We start from the raw sequence: 17,234 nt of genomic DNA, 5'->3' as shown, positions 1-17,234 counted from the left end.
CATCAGTTGTTACTTTAACCACCTCTCCCTTTTATTTCTGAAAGTGATAAATCGCAAGTTTCGCGAAAGTACGTATTTCACTTTAATTGGTGAGTTCTAAGGTAAGTGACTGGTTCAGTCAGTTCACATGTCAGTGAAGTGCATAACGTATCCAGTAAGAACATGTGCATGACTTTGGTGCTGAAACCAACTTTCTAGTTGAAGACATCAGCTCTTTGCATGCAGTTGCATTATAAAAAAACTGGGGTTAACACTAGCAATTGTACAACATGATTGTATGCCTGATTAACTTCCTCATAGCTGAGAAGTCTGGCTGACTTGACTGCTCATGATTTATAGCTATTAGATCCTGTAATGCATACGTGTAACAGTGGTCTAAGTGGTTTAAGTTTTCTTATGGGTTGTTATGGGCTATTATTTACAATGGGTTACAATCAAGATCACCGTTTGGTGACAGATATTCGGTTTCTGAGGAGAAAGAGATGACTATCACAACTGACATACTCTTGAAATACTGATGCCTCACTAATTCATACTTCGGTGTCACACTTTTTTAATTAATTCTTCATACGCTGTTGTTCAGCCTGAAATGAAACAATTCTATTGTAGTTAACACTAGAATAGTATGGGTGCACAATTCCGACTGAACAACAATATTTGGAGAATTACTTTAAAAATAGGTGATACTCAGGTAGAAAGGAGATAGGCATCAGTATTTCAAGACCTATTTATTTGTGTCTTGAATAAGTCATTTCTGGTAGTCAGGTATCTCTTTTCAGAAGTAAGAACTGTCACCAACTGGTGATCTTCATACATAGAATATAATGTTTCTTAATATTTACTGTATGTCTTAAGTAACTTATAGCTTTTACAACTTCAAATGAAAATAATTATTTGATATATTTAGAAAATATAGTATGAAGGTAACAGTTTAATACTTATCTTCAATTGATTAGCAGTGTAGTGGAGAAAGTATTGAAACCTTTAATATGGAAATGTCAAAGTAATTATGGAAGATCCTTATTAAGAGCTGTTTTCTGGTCGAGTCAAGCTTAATCAGAACTTTAAACAAATAACTGGACATTTCAGGAAATATATCATACACATTTGAGACAAAAAAGATAAATGATATTTAGACAAATAAAATATAACAATTACTCTGAGAGGAGATTGTGGAAAAAGAGTAATAGGATATTTTTGTAACAAATGCGAAAATTTTAAAAAATAGTTCAATCACACAGATTAAAGCTATAGATAAGTGTCACTTATAAAGTCTTACAACACTTGTCTAAGTATTTGACTTTATATTAAAATACGATTTAAATATTTAATGCAGAACTTTACATCACATTTGAATGTAATACTTTTTTTTAAATGCTTGTGTTAACACAGGTGATCTGATCAGTGGTTATACAGTAGTTTCATAAAATATACTACTTGAGAATTAATTAAAGGTACTAGACGAAACCTAAAGAAACAGATTGCTAACGCAAATGAATTGTTGTGAAATTAGTGATAATGTAAAACATTTTGGCCTTTGTTTGATAAAACACTGTTAGATAATTAATGAAAGAAGATGAGCGTATTTGTTCGCTTCGAAAAGAAAGGAATCCAGTTTTCCAAATTTCGGGTAAGCTGAAAAGAAACCAGAAATATGAATTATATGAAAATTTTCGTTATTGTGGTATTCCATAATGGTTCTTAAATATTAAACATGTATTTTTAATCTGAAAGACTGTCTTCTTGACGTCTTAGAAAAATTCTTTCTTGTTATGAAACAAAAGTCTTTCCTGCTTTTAGGGGATAGACTTCATTAAAAAATTCAGTGTACACGATAATATTTTATTCAGTGTAATCTTCGTTGGAATGTCACATTTTCAGCCGTTATAATCCGAATTTCATTTTTCAATCTACACATTCTGCCTCAGTACCGGTAACGTCTGGCTCATCCGGTGCACTGTTTGCGTGTATGAGATGTGGCTATAAATGAAAGGACTGATACTATCACAGAGTAGGTACACATGCTCCAAAGATGAACGACTGACAGCTGTAAAGCGTGAAGCCTTATCAGTGTAATTCGGCACCACTGTTGTCTGTAGACAAATCAGAGCGCCTGTAGCCTTAGTTTCGGTAAGAGCTGCTTTTTGTTTCGCCATAAAAAATATAAGTGTAATAACAGATCAAAGAATTGCGTGAAGTTTCGCATAAAACTTGGAAAACCTGCTGCTGAATCTACTTTTCAGTAAAATAAGTGTGTGGCGAAAACTAATTATCAAGTAAACGAGTTTTTGAGTGGTTTAGGCGTTTTCAAAATGGACAAGATTACGTTGAAGATGACTCACGCCTGGGACGCTCTTCAACATCAAAACCGAATGTAAATATTGAAAAAGTAGGTAATCTGATTTGATCTGACAGTCGGTTGAGTATTCAACAGATTAATGAAACTGTAGGAACAGACGACGAGTGCTTAAGGCAAATTTTACGTGACCAGTTTAACATAAGAAAAGAGGGTGAAAATTATCGTGGAAATTTCTCACGGTCGAGCAATAAGGAGCACATGAAAATATTTGCACTGACATTTTGAATACCAGTGAAATTGATCCTAATTTCTTGGAAAGAGTGTAACATGTGACGGATCTTAGTTTTACACTTACGTTCCAGGAAGTAAGCGCCAACCCATGCTCTGGAAAAATACATCACCGAGAGCGACTAAAACTTGAATGAGTGAAACCAGATTCAAAGTGATGATTGATGTTCTTCCGATATTCATGGAATTGTGACTCTTCACCTGAAAGTCACACTGTTAATAGATGTTACTACCTCGAAGTTCTTGCTCAAGTTCGTGGGAGAATAAGGACAAAACGTCACGAATTGTGGAAGAACATGTCTTGGGTTCTGCTTCAAGGCAAAGCACCGGCTCATACCGGATTGTCTGTTTAGAGATTTTTATCTAATTACAACTTCCCGCCTGGCCTCGACCCCTGCAACTTTTATCTATTCCCCCAAGGTCAGATCTGTAGTAAAAGGAACAAAATTTCAGTTCATTGAAGTAGTGAAAGAAAAGGTGGAATGCGCCATCAAGGTGCTCACAGATCACTGTTTCCATCAATCGAAAATTCACATGGAGCATTATAGGGATGAAGGAGGGGATTCTATTGGGGATGACAATAACTAAGTAGGCATGTTCCTGAAATAAAACGTTTTACACCAGTAGTCCCATTATTTTACAGCCACACCTCGTTTACTACTCTAACAACAGTTCAGATCATTTGACAGGGCTACATCTACACATTTTGACATCTTATTTGGTATGGAGTAAGGGGATGCTGGCTGAAGATCATTTAATGGTAAGTGCAAAGATTTCATTGAGGAAGACATGGTAGTTACAGTGGGTAAACCGGGTAGTAGTACTGACAGACATTCTCCATACAATAGAGTATGATCTGGTACAGAGAAGTGTCAAATTTTTGTAAAATCTGTATTTCTTGTGAGTCACCATGCTTGGTGTCGTCTGAACTCTTCTATCAGAAGATTTAATTTGTAGTTCTAGCATCAGCTTGCGCCACGTGTAATGTTACACATTGGTATGTGTCCTGTTGAGTCAACAGTAAATGGAATTATACAAAACATCTTCTTCCTTTCCCAGAGGAAAAGGTGGGTCAACTGGAGAAATAGCAGAAATCTTTAGGTGCAAGGCTCTGTTGTGAGTGGTAAAATACCTGCTGTGCTAGAGAAGCACCTTTTTGGGATGTGAGGGCAGAAGGAAACATATTGTACTTTTGCTCCATCTTCATTAAAAGTGATTTGTTCCCTATCTGTAGATTACCATTAATCACCAGATCTATCGCAAAAAATGTTTTCCTCTTCCTTATCACTTATTATTCTTTCGACGTTGTACACTATTATGTATATTTGAATTTAAAAAAAAAATACTACACTGTTGATATCACTGTTGAGTAATGTTCCTCTAAACAAGCCATACCATTCCTTTCATGTAACAGAGATTTGTCTTCTCGGGCTACCTCTGCCCTGCAGCACGCTAACCACGACAGGCAACTCTATGTCTTGAGTAACGAAAGATTTAAGGATAGAGCAAGACATCAATTTTATCACAAGATAGCACCACATGTAACTTATAACTCTCCACAGTTGGAGCTATCTCCCTTTTTGCAGCAAACCTTCATTTCAGAAATGTACTTCAGTTAAAGAAAAAGTTGAATGGAGTACAATTATAACATTTTTACTAATGAATTCACCTAAACAGATACTCACACTAAACTAAAAGTCAACTGAGTTATGAAATATGAAAAAAAGTTTAATTATGTACAAAGAGTGATAGAGTACAGGCTTAACATTATTAATTTAGAATTAAGGATTATGGATATTGGAAAAGACTTCAGTGTCTTTGGTTTACTTGTATATGTTTTTAATATAGTAACATCATCTTTAGTAAGTCAGATCAAAACATTCTTAATCATATTAACATACGTGTACCGAAAAGAAACTACGAAGATGAATGAAAAATATCCATTCATACAATTAAAGGGTATGAAAAACCCCAAACTTCTTACATTTTATCAAGTGAGGCAAATTTTTTATGGTGTTTTTAAAATGTGATATTGTTGAGATTCAGCTCTGAATAACTTATTTTTAATTGAAAGATTGTTTTCCAACTCCAGCCTTCAAGGTCCACATATATCTTGGCCCCGAAAGTTTATAATGTGAATTTGAAAAGACTTTGAACACTTTGAATATGTATTTTGCAGAATTCTACGCGGTCACAACAATCACATAATGAGTTACAAGCTAGGGTCTGCTGTAAAAGGAACCTGTAGGATTCCTTGTTTTGCTGTCTGAATGATATCCTTATACATCACTGTCCTGTGATAAATTCAGTTACATGGGACGTCAGTGTGATATGCCCATTCATTATGGTCTGGCATTGATATTTCTTAGCAGCAAGAACCCCACCAATGTTCTTGAAGCTGTCTGCCATATCTATGTGGTGCAGAATATTTCAGGCGTAGTCAGATCTCGATGCTTCACCTTCGAGAGCAAGGAGAATTCATGGTATCGTGCTGGTTCTCATGACATGTAGCGCTTAAAGCAGATAATTCTAGCCTACATGACTACTGTTTAAGTATTATTTTCGGTTTTAAGAGGTTGACAGAGCATGTAAAAAATTATTAATTTCACATACAAGGGTACTTAGAGGACGTCTGAATTCTATAATCAAAAGTGAAACTTTTTTGTCGAAAATTTGCTTCACTTTAAGAATAATGTCTATTGAGACCTACACCTCGTTTTGTCAAGAATAAGATTTGTCTCACCCCCTTTTGTTTCCTGCAACTATTCATTTACGTCACATGTTGGTACTTGTATCTTACTTGTTTAGTATTTTTCTCTTCTTTTCCTTACATTCTGTTGTCTGAATAATCTGAAACTTTATATGCAATTCTTAAATTAATTGTAGCTCAGTATTACACTCCGCAATCATCGATGAACTCTAATATTGTCTCCAAGTTAAGATAATTGAGTACTAAGAGGTATGTTCCATGAATTTCTGTCGCTGGCAATATGAAATTTTATTTTTTATTAAAAACAAAAGTATCTGTCTAAAATCTATGCCTTAATTTTTCATTATTCGTTTGAACTGAAATCATGTATTTGGTTGTTGAATAAGTTCGTAGCGTTTTTTCGTAAGTTAATAAACGCAATAGATGCACATGACAAAGACTTTAATCATCAATAATATATTCTCCTTCGCTATTTACAACAGTTTGCTAACTCGGAGTTAACTTTTCGATTTCGTGACAGCAGAAATCACGTGGATTTCGTCTAGCAAAGTTCGCAGCTCTTTTTCGCCCGGAAACACAGTTCGTTGAAGGCTGTTTCACAAAGAGCGGGAAAAGTGAAAATCCGAGGGCGCAAGTTGAGATGAGTAAGTTTGGCGCACAATGTCTTACCGACCCAACTCCTGTACTGTGTTTTCGTCAGTCTAGCAGAATGTCGGAGGGCGTTATCGTGGAGTAGCATCACTTATCGCAGTATTCCTGGTCGTTATTCTTGGACTGCGTCTGCAAGACATCTCAGTCGTCAACAATAAATGTCAACAGTGATGGTCACACCTCGGGGAAGCGATTTATAGTACACGACACCATCGCTGTTCCGCCAGATGCACAACATTATTTTTGTGGTTGCACGCAGGTCGTTTCACGGAGAGTTGTAGTTTCCTTTGGGCTCAACCATGCCTTTCTTTCCTTACGTTAACATAAAGACACCATTTCTCGTCACCAGTAACAATACAGTATAGGAATGGTCGGTGTTGTTCGCGGGATAACCGATTACGAATAAGCAGAGACGCACGAATGACCACCGGCTCATTTTTGTGATCTTGTCTAAGACATTTGTATAGGGATATCGTACAATAGCGGAATGATCATGTTCATCACATCTGTGAGTTCTCGAGTTCACTGACGTGTGTCATTGGGGATTAATGCGTTCGAGCGATCTTCATCAAATCTCAAAAGTATTCCTGAATGTGAATAGTCACTAGGGTCAAAACAATCCACCTTAAAACGGAAAACCTCTTCCTTCCCGTGCCCTATCGAATGGTAGTATCCTCATACACGCCGAAAATGTTTGAGGTTACCTCTACTACTGTCATCCCTCTACTGAACTCAAACGGAAGAATGTCAGCAATGATCCGATTTCTTCACTTGACATTCCATTTTCTAGCATCCACAGATATACTAACTATCTACAAATGACGACATGATAGTATGTAAACTCGAATGGCCGCAGTGACCTACAAATAAAAAATAACAACCGATAAATAAACAAATTTGAACCGCAATACCAAATTACAAGACAAAAATGCGCCAATCTAATATATGCAATTTGGCTATTCAGAGAACACAGAAAATGTGATTATATATGTTATATATAACTAGAATATACAGTAAGAATGCAAATTTTTATGTTTGACCAAATGTATGAATCTCTTTAACAGAATAAAGGTTACAAATTTTCGTGTGATACCTGAAAGTGGATGTTGTTAGTTTCGAGTACTATACTCTTCTAACGCACAAACTTCTAATAAATAGTCCATATATCACACGTGTGGCAGGTTGAAATTCGCTATAAACGTTTCATAACAAAAATAATGAATGGCGAGTTGGTGATATAAATACTACAATATTTTTCTCTATGACGGTACCTGAACGTCTTAAAGCGGACTTTGTGGATCTCAAATTCTTATTAAAGAGGGTGTTTCCTAACGAATCATTTCATTTCGGAGAACTACATATTTTACATGACTCGAGGTAAGGACTTAGAGTAAAATTTAATTCACGATTCGACCGCAAATGGTCGGTTCGTGTGGTTGCTGGTACAGTTCCTCCTTGTGCAGCCACTTCCCTCGGTTACAGGTGTCACGAACCAAGTTTTGTTGGAGACCTGGCTTTTTTCTAAACTGCGAAATCGTGCCGGAAATTATTTCATTTTTCAGCAGGACTCTGCACCAACGCACTGGCACTAGCTCGGGCGGAAGGAGCATAACGCGCGACGCCGCGTAGCTACAGAAGTAATTGCTTTAACTACAGAAATTCTCCCAAATGTGTGGTACGCGAAAGTATCCTCCATGCAGAATAAAGGTAACAAATTTTCGTGCTATACCTGAAGGTGGGTGGTGTTAGTTTCGACTACTATTCTCTTGTATCGCACCAACTTTGAAGAAATATTCCATCTATCACAACTTTGGCAGGGTCACATGGAACATTTGTGAAACGTAAACGAAATTTTTGAACCTAAACGTAATTGTAAAGAATTCCCTAAGGTTGCACGTGAGTGCATGTAAGCAATATGCCCTTCTAAAATTGGCTGATGTTTTTAGAAATTGGAACAGTTTCGTGTACAGGCAGTTGGGGTGCCTGGAGTGGTTCATCACCTACTCATCTCTCCTCCCAATCGTGGCGTACAAATAATATTTTTCAGACGACACTAAGGAATCGCCTCGTCAAAAGTTCATGATTGCATGTATTGGATAAACTGGTGCCAGTGTTGGTTAGGCAGTACGGAAACTCACGGAGACGAAGGTATCCCTGTTGACAGGGTAGAGCTTCCCGGCATGCAGCCGCAGCGGCCGCTGCGCCTGGCACATGAGCGTGCGCAGCGCGCTGGTCACGCGTCTGCCGGCTCCCATCCACTGGCTGCTGTACGCCGACAGCGACACCGAGAGCCCCTGCAACACCGCCGGACAGGTACACAACTTCACATCCGTGAGCCTCGTTCACATGTTCATGTGACCACTGCTAACTTACAGTATCAATACTGTAATAAGTAAATTTACGGTGGGGGTTTCTCTGCCAGTTTCAGAGGGAAAAAATGTGAAATTTGTTGTGGAACATCGTGGAGTATTCCCGCTTCGGCCTTTGCAGTTTGGTGATGTTCCGATAGGTAGTTACGCTAAATGTAAGTTTCAGAATGGTGTCTGTAAAGGAGGCGTGTTCCAAGCAGAGAGCTATCTTTGAGCTTCTTTTGGCGGAAAACGAGAGCTTGGCACATATTCATAGGCCCTTGCTGAATGGTTCAAATGGCTCTGAGCACTATGGGACTTAACTTCTGAGGTCATCAGTCCCCTAGAACTACATAAACCTAACTAACCTAAGGACATCACAAACATCCATGCCCAAGGCAGGATTCGAACCTGTGACAGTAGAGGTCGCGCTGTTCCAGACTTTAGTGCGTAGAACCGCTCGGCCACTCCGGCCCTCCCTGCTGAAGGACTATGGCGATTTGTCAGTGAACTAAGGCCCGGTGAGTCGTCGGGCGAGCCGCCTGTCATCATCGCAACAAGCTCGCGCAAAGCTGTTTGATCTCCCTTGTGCCGGCTGGCCGCACACAGCTGTGACTCTTGCAGAGTTGGAATGTGCGTAATATTCCATTAGAGGTGATAGACGGACCACAATGAAACACCTCGCTGCAAAACTGGACGTCTCTGTTGGTAGTGCTGACAGACTCGTCCATCTGTTGGTGTACTCAAAGGTGTGCGCCCGCTGGGTTACTTGCCACCTAGCAGAAGACCATAAAGAGCAACGAAGGATCATCTGTGCGGAATTACTTGTGCATTACGATACTGTTCGTGTCAGTTTTTTTAGAAGTTCGTACGGGCGATGAAACATGGGTTCATCACTTAGAACCGGCAATCCGTGTAGTGGCGCCACCCGACCTCTTCTCCGAAGAATAAGTTCATAGGCGCACCCTCAGTCGGTAAAGACCTGGCGACGGTCTTCTGGGATCCTAAAGAGGCTACTCTGTTTGATGTCCTCCCTCGTGTTGAAACGATCATCTCTGCAATGCAATGTGCTACCCTCAGGCCGGCCTGAGTGACCGAGCGGTTCTAGGCGCTCCAGTCAGGAACCGTGCCACCAATACGGTCGCAGGTTCGAATCCTGCCTCGGGCATGGATGTGTGTGATGTCCTTAGGTTAGTTAGCTTTAAGTGGTTCTGAGTTCTAGGAAACTGATGACCTCTGGTGTTAAGTCCCATAGTGCTCAGAACCATTTGCTACCCTCAGGAAACTGAAGAAACGATTTCATCGTGCTCGTCGCCACAGAAATACTCACGAGCTTTTCCTTCTCCACGACAAGGCCTCGCACAAGTCCGAACACCCGACAGGAGCTCACAAAACTTCATTGGACTGTCCTTGATTCAAATGGCTCTGAGCACTATGGGACTTAACATCTGAGGTCAGCAATCCCCTAGACTTAGAACTATTCAAACCTAACTAATCTATGGACATCACATCACACACATCCATGCCCGAGGCACGATTCGAACCAGCGACCGTAGCGGTCGCACGGTTCCGGATTGAAGCGCCTAGGATCGCTCGCCGACAGCGGCTGGCTGGACTGTCCTCTCTTATCCACCCTACAGTCCAGATCTCACACCTTACGACTTCCAACTGTTTCGGCAAATGAAGGATGCACTCCACGGGAAGCAGTACGTGGATGACTAGGACATTATTAATTCAGAAAGACGTTGCCTCCGGCCTCGATCAGCAGAGGCGTACCGTGCTGGCATACAGGCCCTCGCAGTAAGAACTTCGCACTGAATGAAGATTATGCTGAGAAATGCAATTTTGTAGCCAAAAGAGCGGAGAACAATGACGGGTATTGGAATCCTGAGTAAAACCAACAATCTTTCATAAAAAATGAGTTTACTTACATATTGAATGTCCCTCGCATAAGATTATTTTTTGATGACAGATGGGTTGTACTCATTTTAAAGTTATGGTAATACTGAGGAAATTTGTAAAAAATTGGTTTTAATGCAATGTCTTCAATGTCTGGTAGATGATAAACAAAGCTTGTCATTAACATTCGGTCGTGTGCTTTGTCTGATTATTTTCAATGTCAGTTGGGTGTTTATGTATCAAACGAATCAAAAGTGATGAGGGTCAGTAAAGACAGAGATGTAAAGTAATAAAACGTCACTGAATCAACGCAAAACATTACAAACACATTTTAATAATATTAATACAGAAGGTTCTTAAATGAATGAACTCTTAATGTTTGGTCACATAGGAGAACGACTTGTGCTACCTTGTATAAACGTGTGTAGGTTGTTTGGGTACGATACGTCATGTTTCTCCCTGACCCTTCTTTCGTTATTATTTTGTCCTGGAGCGTCGCGTATAAGATCGTAAAGGGATAAGGAATCTAAAACGATATTTGAACAACACTAACTTCTTATCATTCTTGTGCGAAGTGTCACAGCCAGAGAGATATCGGTAATTTGCAAAATACAGTATCTGAATCAAAATGTCCGGACACCAATTAGTGTACATCAACATGGGATGCGTCCGCCAATCGCCTTTATTGCGACTGGAACTCTGCTGAGACAATTTCAGTAAGGTGTCTGAGCCTCCGTGGATCAATGATAGACCATTCTTCCTCAGATGACGAAACCAGAAAAGGTAGTGTCGTAGGACTCTGGGATCTGGAGCAAGGTCGACGTTCCAGCTCATCCAAAAGGATTTATGTATATAGATTGAAGCCGCGAGCGAAAATTTTTACCAAGGCCAGGAGTCGAACCCGAGTCACCTTACTAGGCAGGTGCATTAATTACTAAGGCACTTTGGCACAGAGGTCAGCACAACTGCACAGATTACCCAGGCATCCTTTTCTGCTCCATCCAAATTCTTACTGCCGCCCCAGTCTACTTTAAATTCCTCCTCCCATTGGGTCGGAACTCCGGGCAGGCTAGTCCATTTCAGGAACGTTCTTAAAGACAAATCATTGCCTTACAGTTACTGCTTAGTTACAGGGTACATTGTCATGCTCATACAATCATTGTCTCCCAAATGTTCCTCTACTATACGCAGTGCGCATTGCTGTAAAATGTGTTCCACATTTAGCGCTTACTGAAGTGCAACAAGGGGACCACACCCTAAATCGAGCCCCCCTCCCCATACCGTCACACCACCTACTCTGTACTTCAATTGTGGCACTCCTCTTGTTAGTAAGTAATGTTCTCCAGGCAATCGTCATACCCAAGGCCATCCATCGGAATGCTACAGCGTGTATCGTGACCTTTCACTCCAATTCCCAGTCATCCACTGTCCAATGGCTTCGCTCATTACACCACCTCAAGCGTCACTTAACACTGATTAGGGAAGCGTGTGTCTTATGAGGAGCTTCTGGACCACTGTACCCCATTCCTTTTAATTTCCTATGCACAGAGAAATTGTGCTAGTCTGATTACTGGTAGCACTTTGAAACTTACCATTGTTTACTTCCACTGATTTCATTTCACTCTTTTACAACCAATATCCCTATCAGTGAGTACGAGAGGTCTTGTCTGGTCTTGGTTTAGCTGCGGGCCTACCTTCGCGTTTCTACTTTACTATCACATCACCAGCAGTAGTTTACTCGGTCAGCTTGAGAAAGGTTGAAAGGTCCCTGATGAATTTATTGCTCAAGTGACATATAGTGGCTAGTTCACATTCGAAGCCCTGAGCTCTCCTGATGGACCAATTCTGCTATTGCTATTCCTCTTCTGACAACACAACACTCCCCTCCTTCTTCTAAAGTGGAGGGTTCGTTTCTAGCAACATTTAATGGGATCAACTCTGCATTACATACTTCCAATCAGACATACCTACAGGTACAGCTGGGAATATATGGCAACTTTAGGATGAGGATCAGATATAATTTGCCCCATCGAAAAGCACATCCAAGACACCTATTTGAAAGAGAAAGGCGATTAAGCAAAAGAAAGATTAATCATAATCCGCGGTTAATACAGTTGCACTCTAGCTGCTGCAAGAACTTGGCAAGCAAGTAAGTGAATCAACTGTCCGGACGATTACGAGAGAGGAAGACTGACAAGGGAACGCCATCGTGAGCAAACCGAATCGAGACGAAAGACTGTAGTTCCCAGGGTATCACATTAATGAATGGCCTGAATGTGAGTTGATGTTACTTTTACTGATGAGAGTAAATGTAACGCCTTTTCAACAGACCGAACACCAGGATATAGCGAAAACTAGATGCCTAATTACAGATTAAACATTTGCAATCTACAGTAAAACATGGTTGTGAAGAGGGAGAAGGGAGGTGTGTTGGAATGGGAGTTTTCTTTCTTCTTTTGGTGTGAGACAGAGTATCTTCGTTGACAGTACGCTAAAAAAAGAGCGATATTTTAACATCTACATACATATTTCACATGTCATCACATGGTGCATGGCGGAGAGTAACCTGTACCACCGCTTCCCTGTTCAATTGCAAATGAAGCTATGCAGAAAGGGTAACACGACCGTTAATATACTTGCGTACAAGTCATAATTTCTCTTATCGTCCCATTGCAGTCCTTATACGAGATGTTTGCTGATGGCAGTAGGATCCTTCTGCAATCAGTCGCAGGTGACGGTTCCCTAAACTTTCTCAATAGTGTTTTGCGAAAAGTACGTCTGCTTGCCTCCGAGGATTCCAGTTTCAGTTCACAGAGCATTTGCGTAATACTCTAGTTCTGATAGAACCTGCGGGCAACATATCTTGCAGTGTGAATCTGAATGCATCGATATCTTCCTTTAATCCAACCTGGTGGGGGTGTCAGACACTAGTGCTCAAAAATGGTTTCCTCAGTAGGTAAGCAATGCTTTTATAGATTTTTCCCATTAAATGTAAATCGACAGTTCTCATACCCTAAAAGAGACGATACGTTCTACTTCCTTTTCATGTTGTTTTGCAACGTTACGCCCAGGTATTTAGCAGGTGTCACTGTATCAAGCAGCAAGCTACTAATTCTATATTTAACTCTACAGTAATATTTTCCCTACTCATCTTCATTAACTTCGCAAAGCATATCCGTAATACTCTAGTGTTGATCGAACATGCAGGCAACATACCTTCATCACGCTAAATAGAAACTCTATCTAAGTCATCTTCTATCCTTCTACAGTCACAGAAGACGCTTTCCCGGAGATTACAGCGTCATCGGCCAACAATCCGTCAACCCTGTTCGTCAGATCGATTATTTACGAACAGAAGAAGAACGGTCACATTTCGCCTCCATGGGGCTCTCTGGATCATTCCTTTGTCGCTGACGAAAATTTGTCGTCCAAAACACTGTTTTGGATTCTAATACTTCAAAAGTCGAGTTATTTCCGTATTTGAGAAACTATTCCATATCCTCGCACCTTCGTTAAATCTACACTGTGTCTCTCGGTCAAACGCCCTCATCCATGGTGCAAAGATGAGGTGCGAGAAAAAGGCGAGCTAAGTTTTGCACAAGCTCTGCTTTCTAATTCCGTGCATATTTATGGACATTAGCTTTTCTCTCTCGATCTTAGAATGTGCTCAATAATTTTATAGCAAATCGAAGTTACAGATATTGGTCTGTAATTTTGCAGGTCCGTTGTTTTCCTGTTTTTATGTAAAGGAGTCATCTGCACATTTTACAGGTGTTTGGGACTTAGCCCCTAGCGGGAGATTCGTTATATACGCAATGTAAGTAGGGGGTCAATGCCGAGGAGTTCCCGCCTAAGCGAACTGGTATTCCATTCAGAAATGACTAGATTTTTCTCCCCAACTCTTTCAAATGCTTTCCAGCGCGACGGATGCTTATTTCTACTTCTGCTACGTTCAAGCCATGATATGGCTCTGAGAACTATGGGACTTAACATCTGAGGTCATCAGTCCCCTAGACTTAGAACTACTTAAACCTAACTAGCCTAAGGACATCACATACATCCATGCCCGAGGCAGAATTCGAACTTGCGACCGTAGCAGCAGCCCAGTTCCAGACTGAAGCGCCTAGAACCGCACGGCCACACCGGCCGCCAAGCTATGATATGTCTGTACGATTCTGCTGCATGAATGATTTTTTTAAACGCGGCATTCAAAACTTTTGCTGTCTTCTATTGCCCATCAGACTTTCCGACAAGTTACTTAATAAACAATTTCCGCTCACTTGCTTATTTTACGCAGGACCTGCATTTTATTAGGATTTTCGGCAATTTTGCGGTGGAAGTTGTCGTACAGTTCGCACATCGATCTTTTTATAGACGCACGAATTTCTACTAAATTTTGGCTGTTAACATTTAGACGTTTTCTTTATCATAGAGTGCCACAATCTCTGTTTCTCCAGCATTTTCCGCATTTTGTTATTACGCCCAGTGTTTTTTTTCGTTCTTAACACACTTAGTGGGTTCATACGATTCCAGAACGCGAATTACAATCAGCTTAAATTGTCTGTAATTCGTCTATCATGTTAGAACCAAATCGTCTGCAGTCGTCGTCTAAGTAGATAGAATGCTAAATGTTATTTGGTATTCACAGCATAAATACTCACGTAGCGCTCATTGCGGATTTACTTTCAGTAACTATCGTAGCTAAAATTATGATATCGTGATTGTTAATCCCTGACTAAACTGACCCCGTCGGTAAATATCACGCCTGTTTATAGCTACCTGGTATAAAATATTTCCATTGGACGTTTATTATCGATGTAGTTGTTGAAGACAGTCCTCGGAAAAAGAAGTAAGTGTCTGTGGCATTTGGCGCAAACCGAACCGAATCAGAAGTGGGACTGGAAGAGCAGCTGCGGCTCCTTAAAGCTGTGTATGGCAAGACTTTCCAAGCTGTGCTGCTGCAGACGGTGCCACACAACGTCCGGAACTGTCACTTATGTGCTTTCGCTGAGCCCCTAGAACCTAAATGAATTACATTAATATGTTTAGAAATGCAGTGTTCAAATGGTTCAAATGGCTCTGAGCACTTTGGAACTTAACTTCTGAGGTCATCAGTCCCCTATAACTTAGAACTACTTAAACCTAACTAACCTAAGAACATCACACACATCCATGCCCGAGGCAGGATTCGAACCTGCGACAGTAGCAGCAGCGCGGTTCCAGGGTGTAGTGGCTAGAAGCGCTCGGCCAGTACGGCCGGCAAATGCAGTGTGTTCCTACATCGTATTGCGGATACGAAGACGACAACAAAGTAATCAATTCAAAATAAATATTTAAATGTGGTCTTGACTTTGAGACATTTCTTCCAACAGTGTGTCAATAAACTGTCAAATTCGTTTGGTATAAGTAGCACATTTGCTGTAGCAGGGAAAAGAAGGGAACCAGCGGAAAAGTGCTGCTGTCGGAGAACAAAAATAGCGAACGAGTCCCTGTTTAAAAGATTTTGACATGAGAGCATATTTGCGCCTTTTTGTGCTGAAAAAGATTAATAGTGAGACAGTGACAGTGGAAGAGCGAGGAAACAGTACCAATGGGAGAGAAAGAGAGATGAGACAGTGTTGACTGGAGAGAGTAAGTGGCAACGAAACAGAGAGACAGATTAAGACATTAGCAGTGGGAGCCAAAACGAGAAGAGATAGTGTGAACGAAAAATATTGATGTGTGGAGACCTTACGTACCCTAGGGGGGTCCCAGGCCAGCAGCTAACAGGTTGTACGGGAAGGCGCAGTTTGCACCGGAATTTTAAACACATGGGTGTAGAGGAAAAATAGGTTGGACACCCCAGAATTTTTGAGCTGCCGAGACATGGTGGATCATTGGCGTTGGGAAAGAAAGACAAAAGGAGACAGAATATGTGAGAGAGGAGACAGCGGCAGTGGGATATACAGTAAATCTGTGGGAGAAAAAGAAAACAGTGGATGAGAGACACATGTAGACAGGGGCAGTGAGAGGAATATGCTGAGTGTGAATGTTTAAGTAAAGAAAAGAGACTGGGTAAAAGAATTAGACTATTATGTGGTAAAAGAGAGCGATTATGTTTAAAATTTTTGGTGAGGAAGGCGGAATGAGCAGCTGGTTGCCCACTTTTCTGTCACAGTCGTTTAAAGAGGTATATGTTCGCCCGTTTTGTGCCCCACAGCAGCATTATTTCGCTGCTTTAAAGCAGAGTTTGGTGGAAGTGATGTTAGTACTTCAGTTCATCGAGGGTGTGCCAAATACCCTGAAGAAATCTATATCGTATGTATCGCTGGCTTTTACTACTGCTCTGAAAGCAATTGTTGCAAAAGTGAACATCAAAAACTGGGTAAAATAATTTTCCGCGAGCTGCTGCCAAATGCAGCCCTAGATAAAGAGTCATACAGTGCCACTGCACAGACTATTTATATGCTGTACAATCGTTCAGAACATGTAACGGGCTGTTGCAGCAATCTTCTGGACATATTGGGAAAGCGAAACTTAAGACTGACACGTGTGGATTTGCAAAGTCACATGTTTCGTACTGTATCACAGTATTCCATATGAAGGAAGTCAATTCTTGCCACTATGCTGCTACAATTATGGGGTCGAATCCATTTCACATTGCCGCGCGGGGTAGGCTCGCGGTCTAGGGCGCCTTGCCACCCTTCGCGCGGCTCCCCCCGTAGGATGTTCGGGTCCGCCTTCGGGCATGGGTTTGTTCAGATGTTTGTTAATTCCTAAGGGACCGAACTGCTAAGGTCATCGGTCCCTAGACTTACACACTACCTAAATTAACTTAAACTAACACACACACCCATGCCCGAGGGAGGACTCGAACCTCCGGTGGGAGTAGCTGCGCAATCCGTGACATGGCCCCCTAACCGCGTGACCACTCCGCGCAGCTCGGGCATATGTCTGTGTGTGTTGTCCCTAGCTTAAGTTAGTTTAAGTTAGATTAAGTAGTGTGTAAGTGTAGGGGCCGATGACCTCAGCAGTTTGGTCCCATCGGAACTCATCACAA

At 41.0% G+C, this 17,234-nt stretch overlaps 1 protein-coding gene across 1 annotated transcript in view; it reads right to left on the bottom strand.

The window, feature by feature from the left end:
- Positions 1 to 557: 557 nt before the first annotated feature.
- Positions 558 to 17,234, bottom strand: part of LOC126282390 (odorant receptor 7a-like) — a 35,849-nt gene continuing 19,172 nt past the window's right edge. Inside the window, exons 3-4 of the mRNA XM_049982047.1 lie at positions 8,087 to 8,242; positions 558 to 584 (exon numbers count right to left, since the gene is read on the bottom strand). Of these exons, the coding sequence (XP_049838004.1) occupies positions 558 to 584; positions 8,087 to 8,242 (183 nt within the window). The remainder of the gene's footprint in view (positions 585 to 8,086; positions 8,243 to 17,234) is intronic.

The sequence above is a fragment of the Schistocerca gregaria genome, chromosome 7 (genome assembly GCF_023897955.1).
Source record: "Schistocerca gregaria isolate iqSchGreg1 chromosome 7, iqSchGreg1.2, whole genome shotgun sequence".
Taxonomy (NCBI): Eukaryota; Metazoa; Arthropoda; class Insecta; order Orthoptera; family Acrididae; genus Schistocerca; species Schistocerca gregaria.
The sequence above is the reverse complement of the archived record's forward strand: the minus strand, read 5'-3'. Positions and strand labels throughout refer to the sequence as shown.